The sequence below is a fragment of the Siphateles boraxobius genome, unplaced genomic scaffold (genome assembly GCF_051911475.1).
Source record: "Siphateles boraxobius isolate OS27281-9 unplaced genomic scaffold, OSU_SipBor_1 9, whole genome shotgun sequence".
Taxonomy (NCBI): Eukaryota; Metazoa; Chordata; class Actinopteri; order Cypriniformes; family Leuciscidae; genus Siphateles; species Siphateles boraxobius.
The window spans coordinates 21,934,170-21,956,117 of NW_027509219.1; the positions used below are offsets into that span (position 1 = coordinate 21,934,170).

The 21,948-nt window shown below is 36.9% G+C and overlaps 3 protein-coding genes across 12 annotated transcripts in view; 2 read left to right on the forward strand and 1 right to left on the reverse strand.

Annotated features, from left to right (window-relative positions):
- sort1b (sortilin 1b) overlaps positions 1–7,211 on the forward strand; it is a 21,455-nt gene extending 14,244 nt beyond the window's left edge. The window contains exons 18-21 of one of the 3 annotated variants that reach the window (XM_077223010.1): positions 607–719; positions 829–949; positions 1,067–1,094; positions 2,507–3,381. In XM_077223010.1, coding sequence (XP_077079125.1) covers positions 607–719; positions 829–949; positions 1,067–1,081 — 249 coding nt within the window. In that variant the 3' untranslated portion in view covers positions 1,082–1,094; positions 2,507–3,381. Of the gene's footprint in view, positions 1–606; positions 720–828; positions 950–1,066; positions 1,095–2,233; positions 3,382–7,122 lie in introns of those variants that run through there. The other 2 variants (XM_077223009.1, XM_077223008.1) reach the window with 2 other exon arrangements.
- ngrn (neugrin, neurite outgrowth associated) lies at positions 3,379–6,174 on the reverse strand. The gene is made up of 4 exons (XM_077223020.1): positions 6,107–6,174; positions 5,221–5,430; positions 5,036–5,146; positions 3,379–4,151 (listed from the first exon to the last, which is right to left on the reverse strand). The coding sequence occupies exons 2-4, from the start codon at positions 5,427–5,429 to the stop codon at positions 3,572–3,574; spliced, it is 900 nt and encodes a 299-aa protein (XP_077079135.1). The 5' UTR covers position 5,430; positions 6,107–6,174; the 3' UTR covers positions 3,379–3,571.
- On the forward strand, positions 6,454–21,801 carry nfyal (nuclear transcription factor Y, alpha, like). 8 transcript variants are annotated; one of them, XM_077223014.1, is made up of 10 exons: positions 6,461–6,500; positions 7,123–7,208; positions 8,602–8,688; positions 9,275–9,421; positions 9,760–9,891; positions 10,175–10,277; positions 10,444–10,616; positions 18,598–18,771; positions 18,855–18,962; positions 21,013–21,801. In XM_077223014.1, exons 2-10 carry the CDS (start codon positions 7,137–7,139, stop codon positions 21,073–21,075), a joined length of 1,059 nt encoding a protein of 352 aa, XP_077079129.1. In that variant the 5' UTR covers positions 6,461–6,500; positions 7,123–7,136; the 3' UTR covers positions 21,076–21,801. The 8 variants fall into 8 exon arrangements, with proteins under 8 accessions (XP_077079133.1, XP_077079134.1, XP_077079131.1 ...); XM_077223015.1 differs by having other exon boundaries at positions 10,444–10,598; XM_077223018.1 differs by lacking the exon at positions 8,602–8,688 and having other exon boundaries at positions 6,454–6,500.
- Positions 21,802–21,948: the final 147 nt, after the last annotated feature.

The window sequence follows — 21,948 nt, forward strand, 5'->3', positions numbered from 1 at the left end:
TTATCTTTCTGTGAACAAGCCCTTGGTAGTAGTGACAGATCTTTTTTCTAATAAATAAAACTATTTAAAAATATTTAAAGTGCCCCTATTATGCTATTTTAAATGTTCCAAATCTAAATGTAAACCCTACAATAGGTTTACATGCATCCAAAAAAAAAAACTTTAATTTTCTATTAATATACATTGCACATCTCCTCAAAGAGAATGAAAATGGTTTGTTTTGAGATTCAGCCTACTCTGCTCTAATTGGTCAGACGGCCCAGTCTGTTGTGATTGGTCTACTGCTTACAATGCGTGTTGGAAACAAAACGCCTATTACCATATCTGAATTTCAGCTTGGGGAGGCATCCTCACTGCTTGATACACAGTGATACGGACAGTAACAATGGCATCCATTTTACATATCATCCTTTTGAAATACATGCAAAGCGGCTTCGCAGTGCTGAAAATAACATCTTCTCAACATGTCGACAACACGAACCAAACTCTTCCAGGCCTCAGCTACAACTTCATTGTTTGAGAAAATAGAACATTTTCATTTCATGCTGACTTTAAACCTCAAATACTTGTGCACTGCTGTTTACCCTGTATCTCTGTAATCCACAGACAGATATATCTACCTCACATACCGGCCCTATCATTGCGATCGTCATAGCCATCCTGCTGACCGGTGCAGTGTTTGGGGTTCTGTTTGTAAAGAAGTATGTCTGTGGTGGAAGGTCAGTCTGTTCTCTAGACTTTTTATGGGTTACATATAGAAGATGGTTAATTATATAAAATAAAATCAACATCCTGACAGGAACCTGTCTTGGCCTCAATATTTTGCAGGTTCCTGGTACACAGATACTCAGTCTTACAACATAATGCGGAAGCCAACGTCATAGATGAACCACTGGACACAGATGTGGCTGGAGCACCTAAGATTGATTTCCATGATGACTCAGATGAGGTACAGATTTGGACAATCTGACAACTAATACATTCACCTAAATGAAATCTTCTTTGGTATTTGTTTAGGGGGGAAAAGCGGTACTGATCTTGCTAAATGAATGTGTGTTTTTGGCAGGACCTACTGGAGTAAAGCTGTGCATTAGGTGAGCACAAGGAGCTATATTTCCTGTCATTCAGGCATTACTGCTGCTGTCTCTCTCCTCTCTCTAAAGCACAAACCAGCTGTCAGCTTTCTCAAACTTAATCTACCAGCTAATGTCACGTGCTTCCTTCTTCTTGACCAATGGGAGGGAACCTGGTTGCTTCTCCACCAATAGGAGGGTATTCTGATGATGCTGTTCTCATGATAGAATAGTCTTGTGAATGTAACTCTGCTGAAATTTTCTAAAGTAGAGAAAAAGTGTTTAGAAGGTGTTTGTGTAAGTTTCAGTTCTTTCTTTTGAAATTGGGGTCTTCTGTGCAGGATTTTAAGGATCAAACCTTGGTTTGATGAGAATGTCAGTGGGGTACTTGTAAAATACTTGCTTTTCTTTTGATGTCCAGATGCCCTTACGTCAGAGCTAGAGGTATATTATTATTTCAGCTGGAATTTCATTCAGCAAAAAGAGACAAATGAATCATATCATATGCGATGTTTAAAATACTGTGCTACTGAACCCTGACTGTGTTTATTACTAAAATGGGATAATATCTGCTGTCAAAGCTTTAGTATAATGTCCACTTTACTGTAAATAAGCCGGTGGATTAATGAATATAGCAATAAAATGCTGAGAAACAGGCAATAGATTTGACTTTACAAAAAGAGAGAATATATTTATAATTTAAGATTTATGAACATTATTAATTGCCTGAAACTTTGTAGCTAGGCTGCGAGTTTGATAAAGTGGGATTGTTATTTGGACAAATAACTGTAGAACATCTTCACATTACACATTTGTAAATAAGCAACTGTCACACTTGACGCTTAGGTAAAATTTTGTAATAAATATATATTTTGTTCTATAAAATAGAACACAACTGTAGTTTGTGTACAACCTTGAACATTTTCCCCAAATAAAACTTTGTAGTTAAATAGTTTTCCTAGATTTCGACATTTGTGCTGTTTCTTGGTTCTCGTCTTGAAAGCAGGAAAGTAACATGTTATCAAGAGAAAAAGTGTGAAAAAGTTGTTGTTTTTTATACCATTTCACATAAAAACGCTTAAAACCTGACTAAGCGTTTGTGTGACAAACCATTAGTCGCAATAATTTTGCATGTGTTAATTATTCTCATGTTTGTGCAGCAACTTCAGTGAGGTGAGAACAGATCCAGTGGTCAGAAGTCTTTGATCATGTGATTTGATTTTGGATATTCAAATGCAATAGAGCAATTTAGAACCTTTCTATTGGTACTTCCTGCTTGCATAGATGCTTGATGTCTGATGCAGTGAGTTTTTATTATATTAAGTGTGTATTATGCTATTTTAAAGGTTCCAAATGTTGTTTTGGAGATCTCCTACAATAGGTTTACATGCATCAAAGGTCAAAAATCACCTATTAACATATCTGAATTTCAGCTCCGGAGGCTTGCTCAGTGCTTGATACACAATGGTACGGACAGTAACAATGGCATCAGTTTTTCCCCATATCAAATCCAGTGGTCTGAAGTCTTTGATGTGATTTGATTTTGGACATTCAAATGCAATTGAGCAATTTAGCAACTTTCCATTGGTACTTCCTGTTTGCATAGATGCTTGATGTCTGATGCATTGTTTTTTATTAAGTGTGTATTTAAATATAATTTCTACAGTTAAATTTGAGCCATTTGCTTCAACATCTCTTGTAGTTGTTTGCTTATATTCACATACCTAATAAAAAGGGGTATCTCATATTTTCAATAGACAATCTCTTTTGCAAAAACTATGAGTTATATATGGTGTTAATAGGTATAAAAACCCTAGTGTATGTTTTGATTCAAGTGCCTAGCATGGAGGCAGAGCTTGTGCCTTTCAGTGAAATAGAGATTAATTCAAAAACAAGAGAACAATCTCATTTATGAAGAATTACCACAGTTCATTATAACATGGACTTTGACAAACTATTAAAAAATATTTCAGTTGATGAAAAGATCTGTATAATTGGTATACACCAAAATAAAAACAAACATGGGCCTAAATTATTTAATACTTATTGTCTTACTAAATTGGGTTGCTCTCCATGCTTGGGAATAATAATAATAGATGCAATGTAAATGAAATTTAAAGCTAAATGATTTCCATTGTGACAGTGATTTTATTTTTATGAGGTGTAATGTCTTTCTTGCTGTGCAAAATCAATGTACATATTAGTTGTGAAGCTCTGTATATACAGCAATTCTGACTTTGTAGCTGTTATTTTTTGCTCTGTATATTTGGAACTGTTTGTTTGAGAAATAAATTGATTTTCCCACTGATTTTGTATATATATATATTGCTCATAAGAGTAAAAAAGCAAATGTGATACAATACGCAAAAGTGTACAATAAGCCATTAAGTTTTGTTACAAATTGTAACAATAAAGTTCCAATTTTTTCAATCATAAAAGAACAGGGCCTAGACTTTAGCAACAAGTGTCTTGATAAACATGGAGGACTTAGTAGCCACTCAAATTCTGTACAGGAAGTTGCCTTCTTTGTCAAAAAAATCGCTTCCCTTCTGTTTCACTGAACTGGGGGTTTTCTGCAGCGTTTGTGCGATGTGCTCTAGCTCTTCCTCTGTCAGAATCACCCCATCCCACTCTTCTTCCTCCTCCTCCTCTAACTCTGTATCATCTCTCATGTCCATTTTCACTGTAGAGTCAGGCTGCTCCTGCAAAGCAGGTGTCAGTTTGTGTACAGCTGATTGTACTTGAGATGGTACTACGTTTCCACCAGAGGGCGTCAGACCAGTCTCACCCCCCCTCACTGCATGGGCTGTTTTACTCTGTGTTGTCAGGGCACCTGTTTTTCCAGAGGAGAGTATGGCTGGTGTTGCACTCTTTGGCAGTCTGGACTGATCAGTTTTGCCCTCTATGAGAGACTGCTGCCCTGTACTGACTAACACTTTAGAGTCCTGCTTTAACTTTCGGACAGCTGTTGGGGTAAATTTGCTGCGGAGGACTTTGGAGATGACATCAGGGCTTACAGAGAAACCCTCTGCTAATCTCTGTAGTGTCCATTCCTCTGGGGACTCCTGCTTTAAGTACCTGGGAAAAGACACATATGACTGCTCAGTGTTTGGAGGGGCTCCAGATAGCTACAATATTTTGGGCAAGACATTATATATATACATATATATTATATTACGTTACATACAGAAATGTGCTTGATTTGAAATTATTATATGACCTAAAGTTTCATTTAAAGCATCTGCTAAGAAATATAGATATTTCTCTAAGATTTTCTCTCCCTCTTGAGAGAAATTAATACTTTTATTCAGCAAGGATGCATTAAATTTATAAAAAATTACAGTAAATAATTTGTACTGTGATAAAAGATTTTTATTTCATATAATGCTATTCTTTTGAACGTTCTATTCATCAAATAATCTTTAAAAAAATGGGGGGGGGGGGGGGGTTGCACCAAATCAGCATATTAGAACGATTTGCAATCACAGGAATAAATAACATTTTAAATATATTAAAATAGAAAACATAGTTATTTTAAATTGCAATAATATTTAACAATATTACTGTTTTTACTGTATTTTTGATCAAATAAACATTTTTTTTTTTAAATCTTACCGACCCCAAACTTTTAAACGGTTGTGTACATTTAAAACGAAATATTAAAATAGTGAGCATAGCAAAAAGATGAACACTTAATATATATATTATTAATCAGCAACCATAGTTACTTTTTCAATTAATTAATTATTTGACATTCAAACCCCAAGATTTCGTGCTTAACAAATATTAAAATTAATACTAAAGTCCTTCAAGGAGATTTTCAATAGACACATGCATGTGATGTAAGGGAATGCTGAATATAAACATACAGTTATACAAAAATGTCTGACAGCTGAGCTCAATGCTGTGACGGACCAATCAGAATCAAGAGCTGTGTAATAAACAGACATATTCACAGATACCTTATCTGTTCAATGGCATCCCAGGTGAGTTTTCTCTCGGGATCTCCAGGATTGTTCATTTGCCTCTTGATTATGTGAAACTTTGCTGCATTATGCCTTCTTTTCTCTTCACTGCACAGGAAATAATTTCAATACATAAAGACGGAGGTATTTGCTTTAGTGCTCCTAACTGTATAAGGACTCACCTAATAATAGAGTTCAGTTTGGCTTCCATTGCATCCATATCATGGTCATCTTCAAACATGTCTTCATGTTGTTTCTGTTTTGAATGTGAATCAGAATTTCTCGGCGACATCCTCCCGTATGCGCTTCGACTGGCATGACGACAAACAGGTCCTGAGAAAGGGGCCAGTTTGGTGGCCAACATGTAGGCCATTCTCCATGGTGTGACCATTCTGCAACAGTCACAAACATAAAGATAGTAACATCTGAAATTGCTACTTCTGACAGATAATATTGACTTAATCCAACATAAAAAGGACTATTTATCAAATAACTATTTATAATAAGAATCTGAAGAATAACCTGAGAACAAACTGAAAGTAGAGTTGTATTTATCATTTAAGGCTAGACACTGGTCAATTTTGAGATTTTGTACTATTTTGCTTCCATGGTTTTTCTTCTTTCAGACTAGCGAAAAGGAAACATTCAAAGTACATTTTCATCTTATTACGTTACACTTTATCTATTAGGGTCTGTAGATTTCAATTAAAATATATTTTTAAGGCCTGTTTTCTCAGAATTCGTTTTTTTCCCCTCTTGGTGCAGCGGCAGATCCCCCCACCACATATGCCAAACTTTCAAAATAAAATGAAGTTTTATTCCTATCTATATTCTTAAGGTTTAAAAAAAAATCATATATCATTCGCCTGATTTATGTAACATTTTATTCCTAAAAACTGAAGAAATTGTCTACGTCCCTTCTTAAATGAAGCTAACGTTATAGTAAACATCGTACACAAGGTCACATTTACCACTCTTTTCGTATCTCAGACTTTACATTTATACAACCATATAATGTCAAATTGCTGTGCATATACATTTTGTAAACAGTGCCTGTAAAACACTCACATGTTCCTCTTGCTCTTCTTTCCGTCCGCGGTGACATTATTACACCGGAAGCAGGGTTTATTCACGCATGCGCCGCAGTCATTCGATTCTTTACGACTATATGTTTCCGACTCGGAGCGTTTTTACTCGGCAACACTCGGCTCCGTTCGCCGACCACATGCCAACGGAAGCTTGGCTTATTCACGCATGCGCGGCATTCATTCGATTATTTGCGACTCAGATCGTTTTTTTTTCGGTAACACTCGGCTCCGTTCGCCGATCACATGCGTCAAGCCTGCCCCTTTCTTCTCTGTGTGGCTCATTTTGCGCCATTTTGTCCGCACCACTGTGTTGATTGGGTTTTTGAGTTCTGTTGTGGAGCCAATCAGAAGGGTACCGGACAACCGGAGAAACGGTAAAGGGTTGCGCTTGCTCTAAGGGAAATGGTAGCTGACAACACGGATTGGTTTGTCAGTGACCAACCAAATGACTAATTCCGAATACAGAAATCAAATCGGTTAATTATGCGAGAGGTAAAGAGCGCGAGCCATAAGCTATACGCGCGCGAGAACGGACACTGGACATGAATGATTCTGTTAGTGAAGCTGTCGAAAACAAAGACAGACCTGCAAATGTTTGTGAAATAGAGGCTGTTTTGAACTAATTAAAAAGCACCTAGGTTACCTTGGTTTGCCCACAACAAGGAGCAAATGTTTGTGAAATGCTGCAAATTTGTGAATTATTCAGACCCTCTTGTCAACTTTTCAGTCGCTTACTTTGTGTGTGTGTAGCTAAAAACATCAGACAAACAGTCAGAATGTAATATAAGATGCTGTTCATAATGTTAAACATCTTCAATAAGGAAACATTCAGTCTCAAAATACACCTGGATTCTGGCCAAAACCTGCAGCCATCACGACACCAGACAAAAGTCATGATTTCATTGAAGACTGCTAGTTGTGCTTGAACTGAATAATACGTAGGAAACGCCTTGCACCTCAATTATTTATTTATTTTATGTTTTTATGACAAATTAGGTGAGGAAGGAGAGATGGAGCAATATACAACTACAACCGGGGATCAGATAGTGGTGCAAGCTGCCAATGGGCAAATCCAGCAGCAGGTAAGAGCCAATGTAAAGCTTACTGTTTAATCAGTGACTTTAACTGTGGGGAAAAGGACCATGACTGTGTGTTTGATTTTGTTTGTTTTTTCAGGGATTTAAATAAATTTTACATTTTAACTGTATGTACTGAAGTGGTTTTCAATCTTTGTGAAAAATAACTTCGCAGAGATCTTAGATGCCAGAAATAATTAGACTTTATTTTCGAACGCCGTTCCGTTCCATAGAACGGCGCTCTAACGCTCTGGCCCTCCGGCCCACTGGCCCTCCGGCCTTCCAGCGCGCTCCCGAGTATATTTTGGTTCAGAGTTATATACATACATCTTCTTCCAAAGAAGGTAACACAGCCTATAGATAGTTTTGGGTAAAGGTCTTTTACCTTGTGACTTCTCAGAATAGAATTTTCTGCAGCAAACAACATTCCATTCAAGGTCTTTCACATACACAGAGGAAATCCAAAGTCACAGACAGAAGAAATAATTGTGTCCAAATATATAGTAAAATTACTTGTTTTCTAAATAATAAAATCTTCAACAGTACTGCAGATGTTTATAAGGTGCAGTAGTAATTTTAAAATAGGAGGAGAGTAATCTACTTCAGGAAGTGGTTACCAATTCAAGGAAAGGACTGAGTAAATAGTAATGAACTGGCCTGCAGTCTCTTTCCTTTGAAATGAAATACCCCAGTCCTGATAAAAACAAGGCTTATGTGACACAAACAAACCCAGTACGCAATCAGTATATTAATCACATCTCTCTCTCTCTCTCTCTCTCTCTCTCTCTCTCTCTCTCTCTCTCTCTCCCTCTCCCTCTCCCTCTCCCTCTCCCTCTCCCTCTCTCTCTCTCTCTCTCTCTCTCTCTCTCTCTCTCTATATATATATATATATATATATATATATAAAATGTGTGTGTATATATCATTTTATTTTATTTTTGACAAAAGAGCTGCTGATTTATCACTGTAGAACTGGTTGTTAAATTGTCCCCATAAAGTCAACATGGAAAATTAAATCAACCCTCCTAACTTTTCTTAATGCAGGTTCTTGGTGTTGTACTGATGACTTGTTTACGATATGTTTTTTAATCAACTTCCTCTATAGTAACTGTTCTTTACCACTGAAAAGTATACCAAGTGACATGATTTTGTGCCAAAATTAGTTTGATTGGATGGACAATATATATATATATATGTATGTATGAATGTATATATATATATATATATAAATTGCTAAACCATTTTTTTATTGTGAATCTGTTGAGAACCACTTGTCCAGAATATCAGAAATGGACAGTGTGAGTTACGGGATTAGATTAGGAATAGGAAGTATAAAATGACAAAGTGCATTTCTGTAAGAGAGAATGCAGAGCAAAGTGTGATGTGGGATTGTCCACAGGCTCAGGGCACCGTAACTGCAGTACAGCTGCAAACAGAAGCACCTGTCACTACGGCAACAGGCCAGCAAGTGCAGACGCTCCAGGTAGTTGTGTGAACTCCGACCTTCAGGCTTGTGATGTTGCATGCGTCATGTCACACTGTCTGCGAGGATGTGAGCTCGTCCAGCATGCCTCGCTTTTACTTACAGCAAACTGTGATCCGGCTCGTCTAATGTTCCATGTTGTCCATGGCATCAAAGTATCTGCTCGGGACACACACACTACAAGAAGAATAATTTGTGTCTTGTAATGTGTCTGGAACAGAATTTAAACAGTCATTACTATAAGATCACTTGCATGTTATCACCACTTTATACTGATCAGTTCACAGCACTGTATGGATTTTGGATGAACTGCATGATTATCTGATGATCATGTTGAAACATGAAATTCTAGCTCCCTCATTCCAGCCATTGCCACCAGTCTGTGTCATTTTCTGTAGAAATCTTAAAACATTATTTAAATGTATTGTAACTAAACTGGAACAACATGCCCATTCAAATAAAAAATGTCCTTCATAAACAGTGATTGATGTATGTCCCGTGTAATGCCTAAAGCTGAATGTGCAGGTCTAATATTGTGTTGAATATCTACATCTCACCATGCTAACTTTCAGTTTATGTGTGCGCTCAGGTCCAGGGTCAGCCATTGATGGTCCAGGTGAGTGGCGGGCAGCTGATTACATCCTCAGGTCAGCCCATCATGGTACAGGCCATGTCTGGAGCTCAGGGCCAGACCATCATGCAGTTGCCTGTGTCTGGAGCTCAAGGCCTTCAGCAGGTTAGTGCAATTCTGGTTGTCATCAACACTCCTCATTGTGGGAAAGTCTCCTTAAATAGATCTGTAGATATATATCTGTAGTCCTATTATACTGAACAGCAAAATTATTTATATATCCCTCTGATATTGTTATGTTAATATTGCACATATTTTATGAAACAATGGATGAGGATAATGATATTTATTATTACACTTAACAGTAAAATTATCTTAATGCTCATATTATATGAAACAATGGCTTATTATTATTATTTTTCAAGGTAAAATTATCTAAATTCGTCTCTGTTGTACTTATTATTGTAATCACTGTTGTTGTTTTTTTATGTGTGTAAATGCAGATCCAGTTGGTTCAGCCGGGTCAGATTCAGTTGCAGGGAGGTCAAACTCTGCAGCTGCAGGGTCAGCAGGGTCAGACTCAACAGTTCATCATACAGCAGCCCCAGACTGCCATTACCGCCGGCCAGAACCAGGTCTCAAACTTTAATCTTTTCTCTGGTCTGTTTAGTTGGAATGTAACTAACAATTCCAAACCTAGAACACCTATGCAGATTAATAACATCGTGGGTAAAATGGTGTGGGAACGTTGTACTTTATTTTTTCACTGATGAAAATGTCATGCACGAATTAAGAGAATGCTGTCATAACAACTATGATTAGAGTTTGTACAATTTGAATAAGGCAGATTTTTTTTCAGAGTACTTTACACTGGTTTTGTTGTATGAACTGTAAATGAATTTGTGTTCTCTATTACAGGGGCAGCAGATAACATTACAAGGACAGCAGGTTGCCCAAACAGCTGAAGGACAGACTATTGTATACCAGCCTGTGAACGCTGATGGCACAGTTCTGCAGCAGGGTATTTAAATACAATACCTATTCCCAGGTTTATCTGTCTTCAGTGAACTTTAAATCAGACATGAACAAGATAAACTAGATGATCAATCAGGGTTTTAACAAACATGAATATGCCATTATACTGAAGGTTATTCAGGTGGGGACTAATAGTTCTCTCCCCTCCATAGGCATGATCACCATCCCAGCAGGCTCCCTGGCAGGCACTCAGATTGTCCAGGCAGCAGGGGCCGCTAACACCTCCACAACCAACAGCGGGCAGGGCACAGTCACCGTTACCTTGCCAGTATCCGGAAACATGGTGAACACTGGGGGAATGGTCATGGTAAGACCTCCTGATGAGGTATCTAACAAAGTTAAACCGTCCCCTTCATTAGTCATCACAGGTGTAGGAGGGTGCATGCTGTGTTAAAACTCAATCACCATGCTTGTGGACTCGCCTTTTCACGTGCTGATCCAACCTTCCGAAGAGTAAATAGATTTGTACAAATGATTATACCTTAAAGGGATAGTTCACCTAAGGGCTGGGCAATATGTCTAATCGAAAATCGTGACTCATCCCTACTGAAATGTGAACAGCGCTGCCATTCAACGAAGAACACAAATGTCTTGGTGATTTAAACTAGTTTAAAGCCAGACGAAACAGCGCTGACATTCTCAACAGCAGTGACAAACACAAGAAACATTGTGCAATGAATGATCCAGTTAGAATTTTCAATCTACAAATCACCATCATTTACGATGGATTTACTGTAGTAACACTAACTGCACAATGTTATTGTGGCAGAAAGTATTTTTGTTAATAAGCCATAGCACTTGTGCATTTGTATTTATAATAAATGTATTTAGGCTAATGTTTTTAATAACAAATACCATAGAACCCATATAGTTACATTTTGCGTGCAATATTTATGGTTTTAACTTGGTGATTACTTCCATCTATATTATCATACATTTAGATTGTGATAACCATGGTAGACTCCTAACTTAAACTGCCAGAATATAAAAATTTTACCCAAATAAAAATTAGGTTGTTACAATTTTTATAAATGTTACTGTTTTTGTTAACAAATTTAACTGCATCACCAACTCAAGCTACTGTCAAATGTGCGTTTCTAAGGGACAAAACATGTCATATAATTAATATTGCAGCTTGCACGGCAAACTGTACCAAAGATATGTGCCAATAAAATCAGGTATAACAAACCTGTTTCATGATTTGAAACAATATCACCTTTTAAAACATGCAGGAACTAAGCAATACATCCAAAAAAAAAAAAAAATAGATATATTTATTTTGTCAAGGAAAAAAGGAAAGAAAATTGTAGAGAATTTAAAAAGTGTACCTACCTCAGATTTGTGAAATATTCACCTGTTTACCAAGTATTTGTGATGTTCTTACAATAAAGATTAGTTTAAAACCACTAACAGTCTGGGTTAAACTTTCACATAGGAGCAAAAATCTGCCTTTAAACTTGAAAAAAAGAAAGATTTGACATTTATCGTGATAATTATCGATATTGGCTGATATGAAAACATTTATGAAATATTTTTTTTATATATTTTTTGGCCATATCTCCCAGCCCTACTTCTCTGAAATGTTGTTTCAAACTCACATGACTTTCATTATTCTGTGGCAGTGTTCATTTATCATTTATATACTATTATAGTATTTATTACATTTTAAATTAGCAGATATTCAGTTTTCATTTGAATTTTAGTTTAAGTTTGAGTAATTTTGTTATGTGCTTTTGTCATTTTTATTAAGTTTTATTTTTTAATATTTCTATTTTAATTTTTGTTTAAGTTTTAAAAGTTTTAGTATTATATACAATATTACAATCTAAAAACAAAAATAAAGCTTTTAAAGCAGAAGTTAAATTTACTAAACTAAAAACGAAAATAAATTAAAACAAAAGCACAGACTAAATGTTAATTATTATAAGCTCAGATAAGTGAATGTGTTTTCCCTTATACTCATCTGAACTTATAGTAATTATATAGTCCACATTTAATTACCCAATTGTAATAGTCACTTTACAGTTACTGCTGTCATAGAGATACACTTGAAGGTTTAAAATCTTTTAATGTACAACAAGAAATATTTGAGCAAAATGTATATCCGCTGTGTGTGACAGTCAGAGCTTCTCACGGAGCAAGCCACTTTAAACTATTGCCTATGCATTAACTATGTTGTTGTTATTTTTGAAGCCTGTCTCATGTTTAGGACAAATTGGATAATGCACTTTCTCTGCTATTTTTAGATGTGCATGTAATATCAAACTACTGTATCTAGATATGGTATTGCCTCATTCTATATCATTTAAAATATACTGATATATCGTACAAACTCGATATATCGCTCAGCCCTAATGGCAACATTTCTATGTTCCTTCAATTGTATAGGCTAACTAGTTTGTTTGTTTTGTCCAGAAGTAGCATGTTGCCATTATCAGTTTTGCCTCTGTTGCTGGTGTCGCTATTATGTCATTCCCTGCTAAAGCCCAATTTATACTTCTGCGTCGAACTCACGAGTCACGCCGTAGTTACGTCGTAGGCTGTGTGTAGCGCGCGTACCCTGACGTGCACCTCTCCAAAAATGTAACAACGCGTCAATTCTACGTGGGCGCAAGCGCTGTGCAGGTATTAAAGTTCTCCGTCGCTACGACGGATTTCCGTTAATTGCAGCGAATCTATGACGGATTTCAGTCAATTGCAGGGTTCCCGGCGTCTGTCCTTAATGTCTTAAATTCACTTTTCATCATTTTTAGGCCGTAAATAGGCTTTCATTTCTCAAATAGTGTGATAAATGTCTTAATTTTAGTTTGAATAGGTTTTAAATTAAGGAAAGACGAGGTGTATTCACCCTGCTGAGGGGGATGTGATAAAGCCTGGATTGGAGCGAAAGCACGTTCTTCTCTCCACTCTAGCATTCTGTAATCACTTCGCTTATGGTCCAGTCCGGGTTCTCAATTCCCTCTCACGGAAAAACTGCTCCGTGTTCACTCAATTAATCTTATTTTGGAGAAGGGCATGTCAGGCTACAGCTGGTTCACTGCGGTCCGAATCCGAGCGGGTTTGTTCCTTGTGTTCTGACGATTTGTGCTGCCTTGTCGAAAAATTCTACCGTAGCGCGAATCGATAGCAGAGTCTGTCGATTTGTGCTGCCTTCGCAAAAAAATGCTACCCAAGCGAGAATCGATCACAGAGAATGTTGATTCATTCTCTATTGTTTCCATAATTGTGTAAATCTCACAATATTTTGACATCGTTATTTCATTTAAATCAGGGTAGGTGTATGGGGAGCATATTCTGATGTTTTAAATGAACTAGCAACAATCACTTTTGATATCCACCTTTTTCCTGGTTAACGAATTTACCCATGATTCATAGCGGGTTTGAACCGGAAGCCGGTTGTCCTTTTCCGGTTCGAAGCTTTATGAAGATTAAGCGCCGCTTGCTCAGAACGCCCGCAGTGATGTGCTGGTTAGAAAATATGTGAAATAAGTAGTGCTGGCCCTGCCCGTGCACGACTGAAGTTGGGTTGGAAGTTATGTATACTATATGGGAGAGAATGCTAAACCATAATGTGCGTTTTCGTAATATATTGCCTATTCTGCATCTCAACGCACGCATAAGCTTGCCACAAAAAAACCGGCAAAAGTAATGATTATGCATTAAACATTTTAATTGTTTATTAATAACTAGTGTTTTCTGTAAGTTTCAACTGCAAAGATAAATTTGATGATGCTGACTCGCCATCTTCGCAGTAGTGAACGCGCCTATAGAGAGAAATGCACACTTCATACGAATTTAGCCTATACATTAACCTATACATAAGCAGAGAGCAGCCCATTTCTGCTCGTTTTTAATTATTTTGTTTAAAAGTACACATTTCAAGCTTTCTATAGATATACTTATCATGTATGTGAGGCAACGCTGAATTTCGTTGATTAATAAGACGCGCTCCAGTTCACGCGCCCGCGCCTCCGTGTCCTGTATATCTACTATTTGTGCTTCTTATTTATTATTCCAGGCAATTTGTTGATAAAACATTGATAAAAATGAAGATACAATTTATACTAAACTAAATTCACTTTACAGAAAGGCTTTCTACAAAAAAAACTTGATAAGTGTTCAAAATCATGTCTGAGCCATTCCAAATGTTTTCCGATATATTGGGCATCTTATGATCATATCTGAATCATCTTATGCGGTTCCCTTTTCATATAATCAACATAGATGAAATAATAAAAAAAAAAACATATTGTGAAACTTAAATATAAAACGTATGTTTAGTTTTTTTTGTTTAACTTATATTTAAGCGTCACACTGCTCCGCTTTGCTCATGTGCTCTGGTGTGTAGCCTATGGCCTTTACATGCATGTGTGCGTGATGTGATGGAGGGGTGCGATTCTCAAATATTAATTGCATAATACCCAGCGATCTTCGAATATTATTAGGCAACCGGAGTAGGAAGTAGCCAACCGGAATCGTCGTCATGGCGACGCCCATTGTCACACATTTCACACAACTTGATTCTATCCAACCCTGGTGTGTTTGCGTGCATATTACGTCATCGCAAACGTGCACGGCGCATGATAGAAAACAGAACTCGGGTCAATATTGGCCGTTCCTCAATACCAAGTACGCAAACTACGGACTTGCGTCCTTTGTAGTTCGGACTTGCCAAGTTCAACTCAGGAGAACGAACTCCCGAGGACGAGAGGACGCAAGTCCGGTTATTCTGCAAATGGAACAGCGCGTTCTTGATCGCGTCACTCAGCACGCTCTGGCTACTCCGGTTATATCTTTGTGTATATTTTAAGACAACAATAAAACGAAATATGGTATAAAATACAACTCTGCCTCTTTTCATCAACAATAAAACGAAATGTATATAAAACACCTCTTTTCATTTATAAATGAACATATTATCATAGCATATTAATGGCCACACAAATGTGGTTCAGGCAACGCACATTGATTATCTTCACTGCATATATTTATAACAACACGAAATATAAAACACAACCCTGCTGCTTTTTGTTTTCATTTCAAAAATATGAAACATTATTGATCTTTAAAACTGACATTTAACAAACAGAGACATGGTTGTATCGTTTTATTTTATTATGCATGTACACATACAGTGAAGAGAATGTATAGTAAAATATATATAAAGAATATTTTATATATTTTAGAATATATAACATTACACAACCCTGTCTCTTTTTGTTAAATGTCAGTTTTAATGATCAATAATATCCAGTATAAGTAGCCTAATAGGTAGGCTATAAGAAGCTATGCAATGAGAAATAAACCAAACAATTCAGTCAAACATTAGTCAGCTCTCTAAAAGGTTACAAAGTTAAAGTTAAATAGCCTAAATATAAAGTTATGAAACTTCACTTTGCCCTCAGCCAAAACGATTTGCCATGGAACAAACTATATATTAATATAGTTTAGCATTGTTTGGTCCTATAAGATAAATAAAAACATGCAATGAAAAGTTATGTAGATGGTTGAGTATTTGTAGGGCCGTGCAGAGACCTCTGGAGGGGCAGGTGCTCAAAGTGTAAAAGGGAGCACATGCGGAACAAGGCTTTAAATAGGGCTGTGCTCAAAATCTCAATACAGTAATATATCAATACGGATGATTCTGTACCGATACAGTAGCAAATGCATTGATGCAGTTTTGAAAAAGAAACAGAACAGAAAAGACAAATTTTAAGTTTAAAAGTAAAAAAAAAAAATTAATGTGCAGTGTGCACCTATTAATAACTCTGGAATTAGAAACTGAAGTATCTTAAGCTGTCCCAACCTGATGGCTTTTTCTTCTCGGTTATACAGAATAATAAAGAACAGCTGTTATAGTAAACTGTGTAGGACAAAATCAACGTGGCCCATGTTTCGTACAGTATAGTTTTATTTAATGCCATATCAGCATCTATGGCTATTTTCATGGCAAAAACTGATTTACAAAAATACAAGTTACATTTATACAATGAAAATAAAAACTAAGCAAACAGAAACAGCAATTAATACTTTACAAGATTTGTAACATTAATGTGATACCTGTTCTGGTACATTTGGTACATTCTTACTAAAGTCCTTAAGTGAGTTTTCTGCCTTTGCTGTTGTTGTTACTGCTGCTGACACTGCTGGAGCTGATCTGAGACTGTAGACATTAAAACAAACATATAGAGATATATTAGCTGATTAAATCATTTCCATGTGACCATGACAAGATGTAAAGATTGCTGACAGTGTTTGGAACCTTCACTAGCTCACTGACCTGCTGTAAAGCTGCAGATTCGGCCCAGGCTGCTATAATATAATAATAGTATATAATAGTACTAGGGGAGATGTTCACAGAGGCTTCTGCACACAAAACATAAGATATTGGTAAGCCTATGTGATAATAAGCCTATACTCTTACCAGATTTGTTATAATAATTTTTATGGCACTATACGTTTTTAAATAAATACTGTAATAATAGTTTAAAGTAAAAATAATAGTTTTTAGTCAAATAACATAAAAAGACCAGACCCCTCGACGAAACTTTTCTCCCTCAAACAGCAAGCTAACGTTACTTCTACAGCCTACACACAGCAATATAAACAACATCTCAGCATGCTCTTCACGTCGTTCTTGTAAAATAATAATAATAAGTAAACAAACATCAAAATCACTTAGCTGAGAATAAAACACCACTTACCAGCAGCCGCAGAGTTGAAGATATCCTCTGGTAGTGCGCGTAGCCGCGCGAAATTAAAAAATGAGCGTGCAGAGTGAGGAATCGTCTAGGATGAGTTCGTCAGGTGAAAGTTCATCATGTGGGTCATTTTATTTACGGCTAAATTATTATTCATTAATTTTACTAATAGTTAGATTGGGCAGGCATCCACAAAAGGGCCTTTGATTACAAAAAAAAGGAGAGGAAATTTTGCCTTGACGAAAGGGCACTTTGGGCACCAAGGGGCAAGAGAGCACCCAAACCCCCCCCCCCCCCCCCCCCCCCTGCACGTGCCTGAGTATTTGTCAAGCTAAGTAAATTTTTTTCATAGATTAAAATAGATTTTAAAATACGCAAACTGGCAATATTAAAGCGGTTTAAAACATCTCCCCTTAAAACGCTATTGGTCTCGACTATTTAAATAAAGTTAAACGAATATGACTTGCCCTGAAATAAATTTCAGTCAGAAGAATTTTTTTCACTTCAATCCCTGGCTGTGATTGGTCTGCTCAAACCGCTCCCTCGGGTTTCACATGCTCCCTCTGCATGCGTCAACGCGGACAACGACGCAGAAGTATAAATTAAAATTAATGTGTAGTCTACGGCGTAGAGGCTCCGGCGTAGATCCGACGCAGAATTATAAATCAGCCTTAAGGCAACATTTCAAATTTTTAAGTTCAAGTTTTTCTTCTAATATTTATGTTTATGTTATTTACAGAAAACAATCTGGATCTGTCAAATTTCAAAATGACATAAAAACACCATAAAAATATAAAAGGGGTTAAATTTAAGTAATTGAAACTCAGATATGACACCTTTGGACCTTTTTTGATGCGACCCTTCGTTGTGAATGATTAGGTGTCACATTGACTGATCACGATGTGGCTTGAAGTGGGAATGAGAAATAAGAACTACAGTGAAGGAGAAGATTGGAAATGAATAATGACACATTTATTTGTTCATCTCACAAAGCTTTTGTATGACTTACTTTGTACTTTGTCATTTGGAGTCAGACAGCCCGCAGATCCCCAGATTCAATTTCATTATTATATAAAAAAAACATTGGCAAGGACACATTTTTCCTTTTTTGTTCCATGAGAGAAATAAAGTCATACAGGTTTGGAACAACACAAGGGTGTAAATAATGATATTGTATTTAAGGTGAACTATTCCTTTAATGTGTAATAGCATTCAGTGTCTTTCAATTTAAAAAAAAAAATTCCTAGTTTCAGGAATCTTCCTAGAATTTGATGATTTACTCAGAAGCAAGTGGAAAGTGGCGACCTCCGTCTGCTCTGTTAATATTTAGCATTGATTCCGGTGTATGGATGATATCTGCCTGTCGCCACTTCACAAATGATCTACTCAGCTGTTCTGTGGGTGTCCTTTTCTCACGCTAGTGTGTCATCAAATTTCAGTCCATATTACATCAGCTGTAACCTGACTGATCACTGGATTGATAATTAATTTGATTTGATTGATTGAAGTTGTTACATTTGTTAATAAATTTTTATGTCTGTTCAGGTTTGGACATAGATTGAATTAATTCTGTGTGCCCCTTTTCTTCCCTTCCCGCTCTTCCAGATGATGCCGGGTGGTGGTGCTTTGCCAGCCATCCAACGAATCCCTCTGCCAGGAGCCGAGATGCTCGAAGAGGAGCCACTGTATGTTAATGCCAAGCAATATCATCGTATCTTAAAGAGACGGCAAGCTCGTGCCAAGCTGGAGGCAGAGGGCAAAATCCCTAAAGAAAGAAGGGTGAGACTTCCTCTTCTGAATGCCATGATGCGCATCTTGAAATGTGTTTCATATCCAGACTGATTCCCTGCTCTCCCCTACAGAAATACCTTCACGAGTCACGGCACAAACACGCCATGCAGCGGAAGCGCGGTGACGGGGGGCGCTTCTTCTCACCTAAAGAGAAAGAAGAAATGGCCTTGGCCATGCAGGTGAGAGCGCAGCGCCTTGTCAAGCAGGAAGACCTCTGCAATGCCACCGAACTCGCGAGCGCACATTGGCTGCCCGAGCACACTCCGCCCCTCGCTTAGGCGCTCATCTCCGCTTAGCAGATGCATTCTCACTCCTTTCCCGGTGTGACATGCTGTCATTGGCTGTTCTTGCACGCATAACCTCCTGCTTTTTCCTGTGCTTGTTGGCTGCTTGAGTCTGTCCCATCATGTCTCATTGCTAGTTAAGCATTCGTGCGAACAGACTGCATGATCTGCAAAATCTGTCGTGTGGTATTTTATGACCTGCCTGTGTTAACTTGGATTTCTGCAATATTTAACAAGAAAAAGATCATCCCCTCACAGTCATGACATAATCACGATGAAAACACTGATATTCCTTGCATACTGATGCAGCTCTTCCGAATTGCTGAAGCAATGTGACTGACTTTACCATGTGACTGTTTCTGTTTGATCTAAGCACCATTTTTATTAACAGTATGGAGGTTAAAGAAAGAATGAGTGCTCAGTTCGCTAAGCTCAATCATGAAATCACTGCCTGAAAATATGACTTTTTTTTTTTTTGAGGAACCAGTTTAAAAGAAATGAGATTTGTTTGAAATGTATATATTTTATATTGTTTTGTTTACTAAATTTTTTTGAGGAAGCATTTGTTTTGTTTGGTGGACACTGTCCTTTCTTGCTTGGCTTAACCTGTGCAGCGTCGTCACTGTGTTCATTTTTGTCGCATGTTGTGATTTTTATGCTGAATAAACATTCTGTCTGACTTCCAAAATGTTCACTGAGAAAAATAACTCAAACTACAAACTCAACTACCGTTTTAAAGTTTGGGGTCAGTAAGATTTTTTGGTAACACTTAACAATAAGGTTCATTAGTTAATATTAGTTAATCTATGAACATTACATGTTCTCAACATTAACTAACAATGAGCAATACATTTGTTACAGTTTTTATTAATCTTTGTAAATGTTAGTTAATAAAAATACAGCTGTTCATTGTTAGTTCGTTAGTTCACAGTGCATTAACTAATGTTAACAAATACAACCTTAGACTTTAATAATGTATTAGTAAATGTTGAAATTAATATGAACTAAGAATAATAAATGCTGAGGAAGTGTTGTTCCTTCTTAGCTCATGTTGGTTGTTATCTAATGAACCTTATTGTAAAGTGTTTTTGACAAGAAATAAATCATTTTAATAGGCAAGGGTGCATTTGAATTGCTCAAAAGTGACAGTAAATATATTTACATTGTTAAATTCTATTTTCTAAATGCTGTAATTTTGAACTTTGTTAAATCAAAGAATCCTGAAAAAAAATTGCCGTTTTTCACAAAAATATTAAGCAGCACGACTGTTCTCAAAATTGATAAAAAAATGTTTCTTGAGCAGCAAATCAGCATATTAGAATGATTTCTGAAGGATCATGTGACTGAAGACGAGTAATAATGCTGGAAAATTCAGCTTTGATATCACAGGAATAACTTACATTTTAAAATATTAAAATAGGAAACTTATTTAAAATTGTAATATTTCACAATATTGCTATCCTACTGTATAACTGTATCAAATAAATGCAGCCTTGGTGAGCATATGAGACTTCTTTAAAAAACATTTTTTTTAAACTTGCTGACCCCAAACTTTTGAACAGTTGTGTACTGTGAAACAGCAGTGAATCATGCCTTGATTCATGATCCTGTTTGTCTTGTCAAGTCATCATTATTCAGAAATGTTTTGGGATTTAATATTTCCAGGTACTTCACTGACTAGAACAGGACAAATGTCTGCTTTGAAGCCTGTAACGTTAAACAGTTCTATAGAACAGAAGTCTAAATTTTCCTGAAATCCAACGATGTGACAGCTTGGTAAACATAAACCTTTTGCTGTTTTTTCTTGGTTATTCAGTGTTTTTCCTGATGCTATAAGTCATGATGTCTCAACCCCAGTAAAAAGGCTAAGTGCTGAGTGAAGCATATCTAAAATTAGGCGTGAGGGTAATGATTGACCCTCTTCCTCTCCCCTTCACCCCTGCAGGAGCAACAGGACCAGAACCAGACTGGAGACGAGGCTGTGGCCCAGATGATCCGGGTGTCATAGCACTAGGACTGCTACCATTTTTAGTGACTCTGAAGGCCCAAATTTACACCGATGCGAATCTCCAATGCAACACTAACAGTCCTAATTTATCATGGCCTGTGTTTCTCCTGTCTCATGTCTTCCACTGAAGGGAGAGGCCCTGTTTTTTTGTTTTCTCTCTCTGTGGTCTGCTATTGCTCCTGAGGAGAAAGAGCCATTGCTGTTAATGTACAGCGTAATGAATTCAGCTTGCCATTTAAAAAGCAATTAAGTACCAAAACGTAAATTGATCTACAGAGACGGAGAATACGCAGCTAACCAAGGACTCTTACCGTGATGTTTCTCAAAGGTGGCAGTAGAAGCTCATTGTCGGGTTGTTCAGTGTAGGCTATGTGTACATGTTTGGCATGGAGAAAAGAGCATTGGGGAAACAATAAAGGCAAAAGGGCAACATTTTTGCGAAATCAGTCCTAGTCACCAAGGAAACACCGGGCATAGAGGTGTCCTTGTTTCCCAAGATTTTATTCTGATTTCCCTTAACATTAATTAATTTTACATTAGTGTTTTGAAAAAAAAAACTATCATTTGTAATTTGAGTGAGTTTTGTGTATCCAGTGACCTGTCTTCCCACCTCATCTAGTTACTTCTTGGAAATGTGAATACTCTTGAGTTATTGTTTTGGACATTGAAGTAGTCTGACCTGTATTTTGATAAAAATTGTGTGCGCAAATGCATTGCGAAAGATCATGCTTTGTGAACTTGCCTTTATTATTCTAATCTGTATGAGCAAGGATGTAAATCTATGATTCGATCTACTAAAGTGCAGTTGAAATTAGATATTTTAAAGCAGTGGCTCTTAACCAGGCCGTGGGGCCCCCTACAATTATACAATTA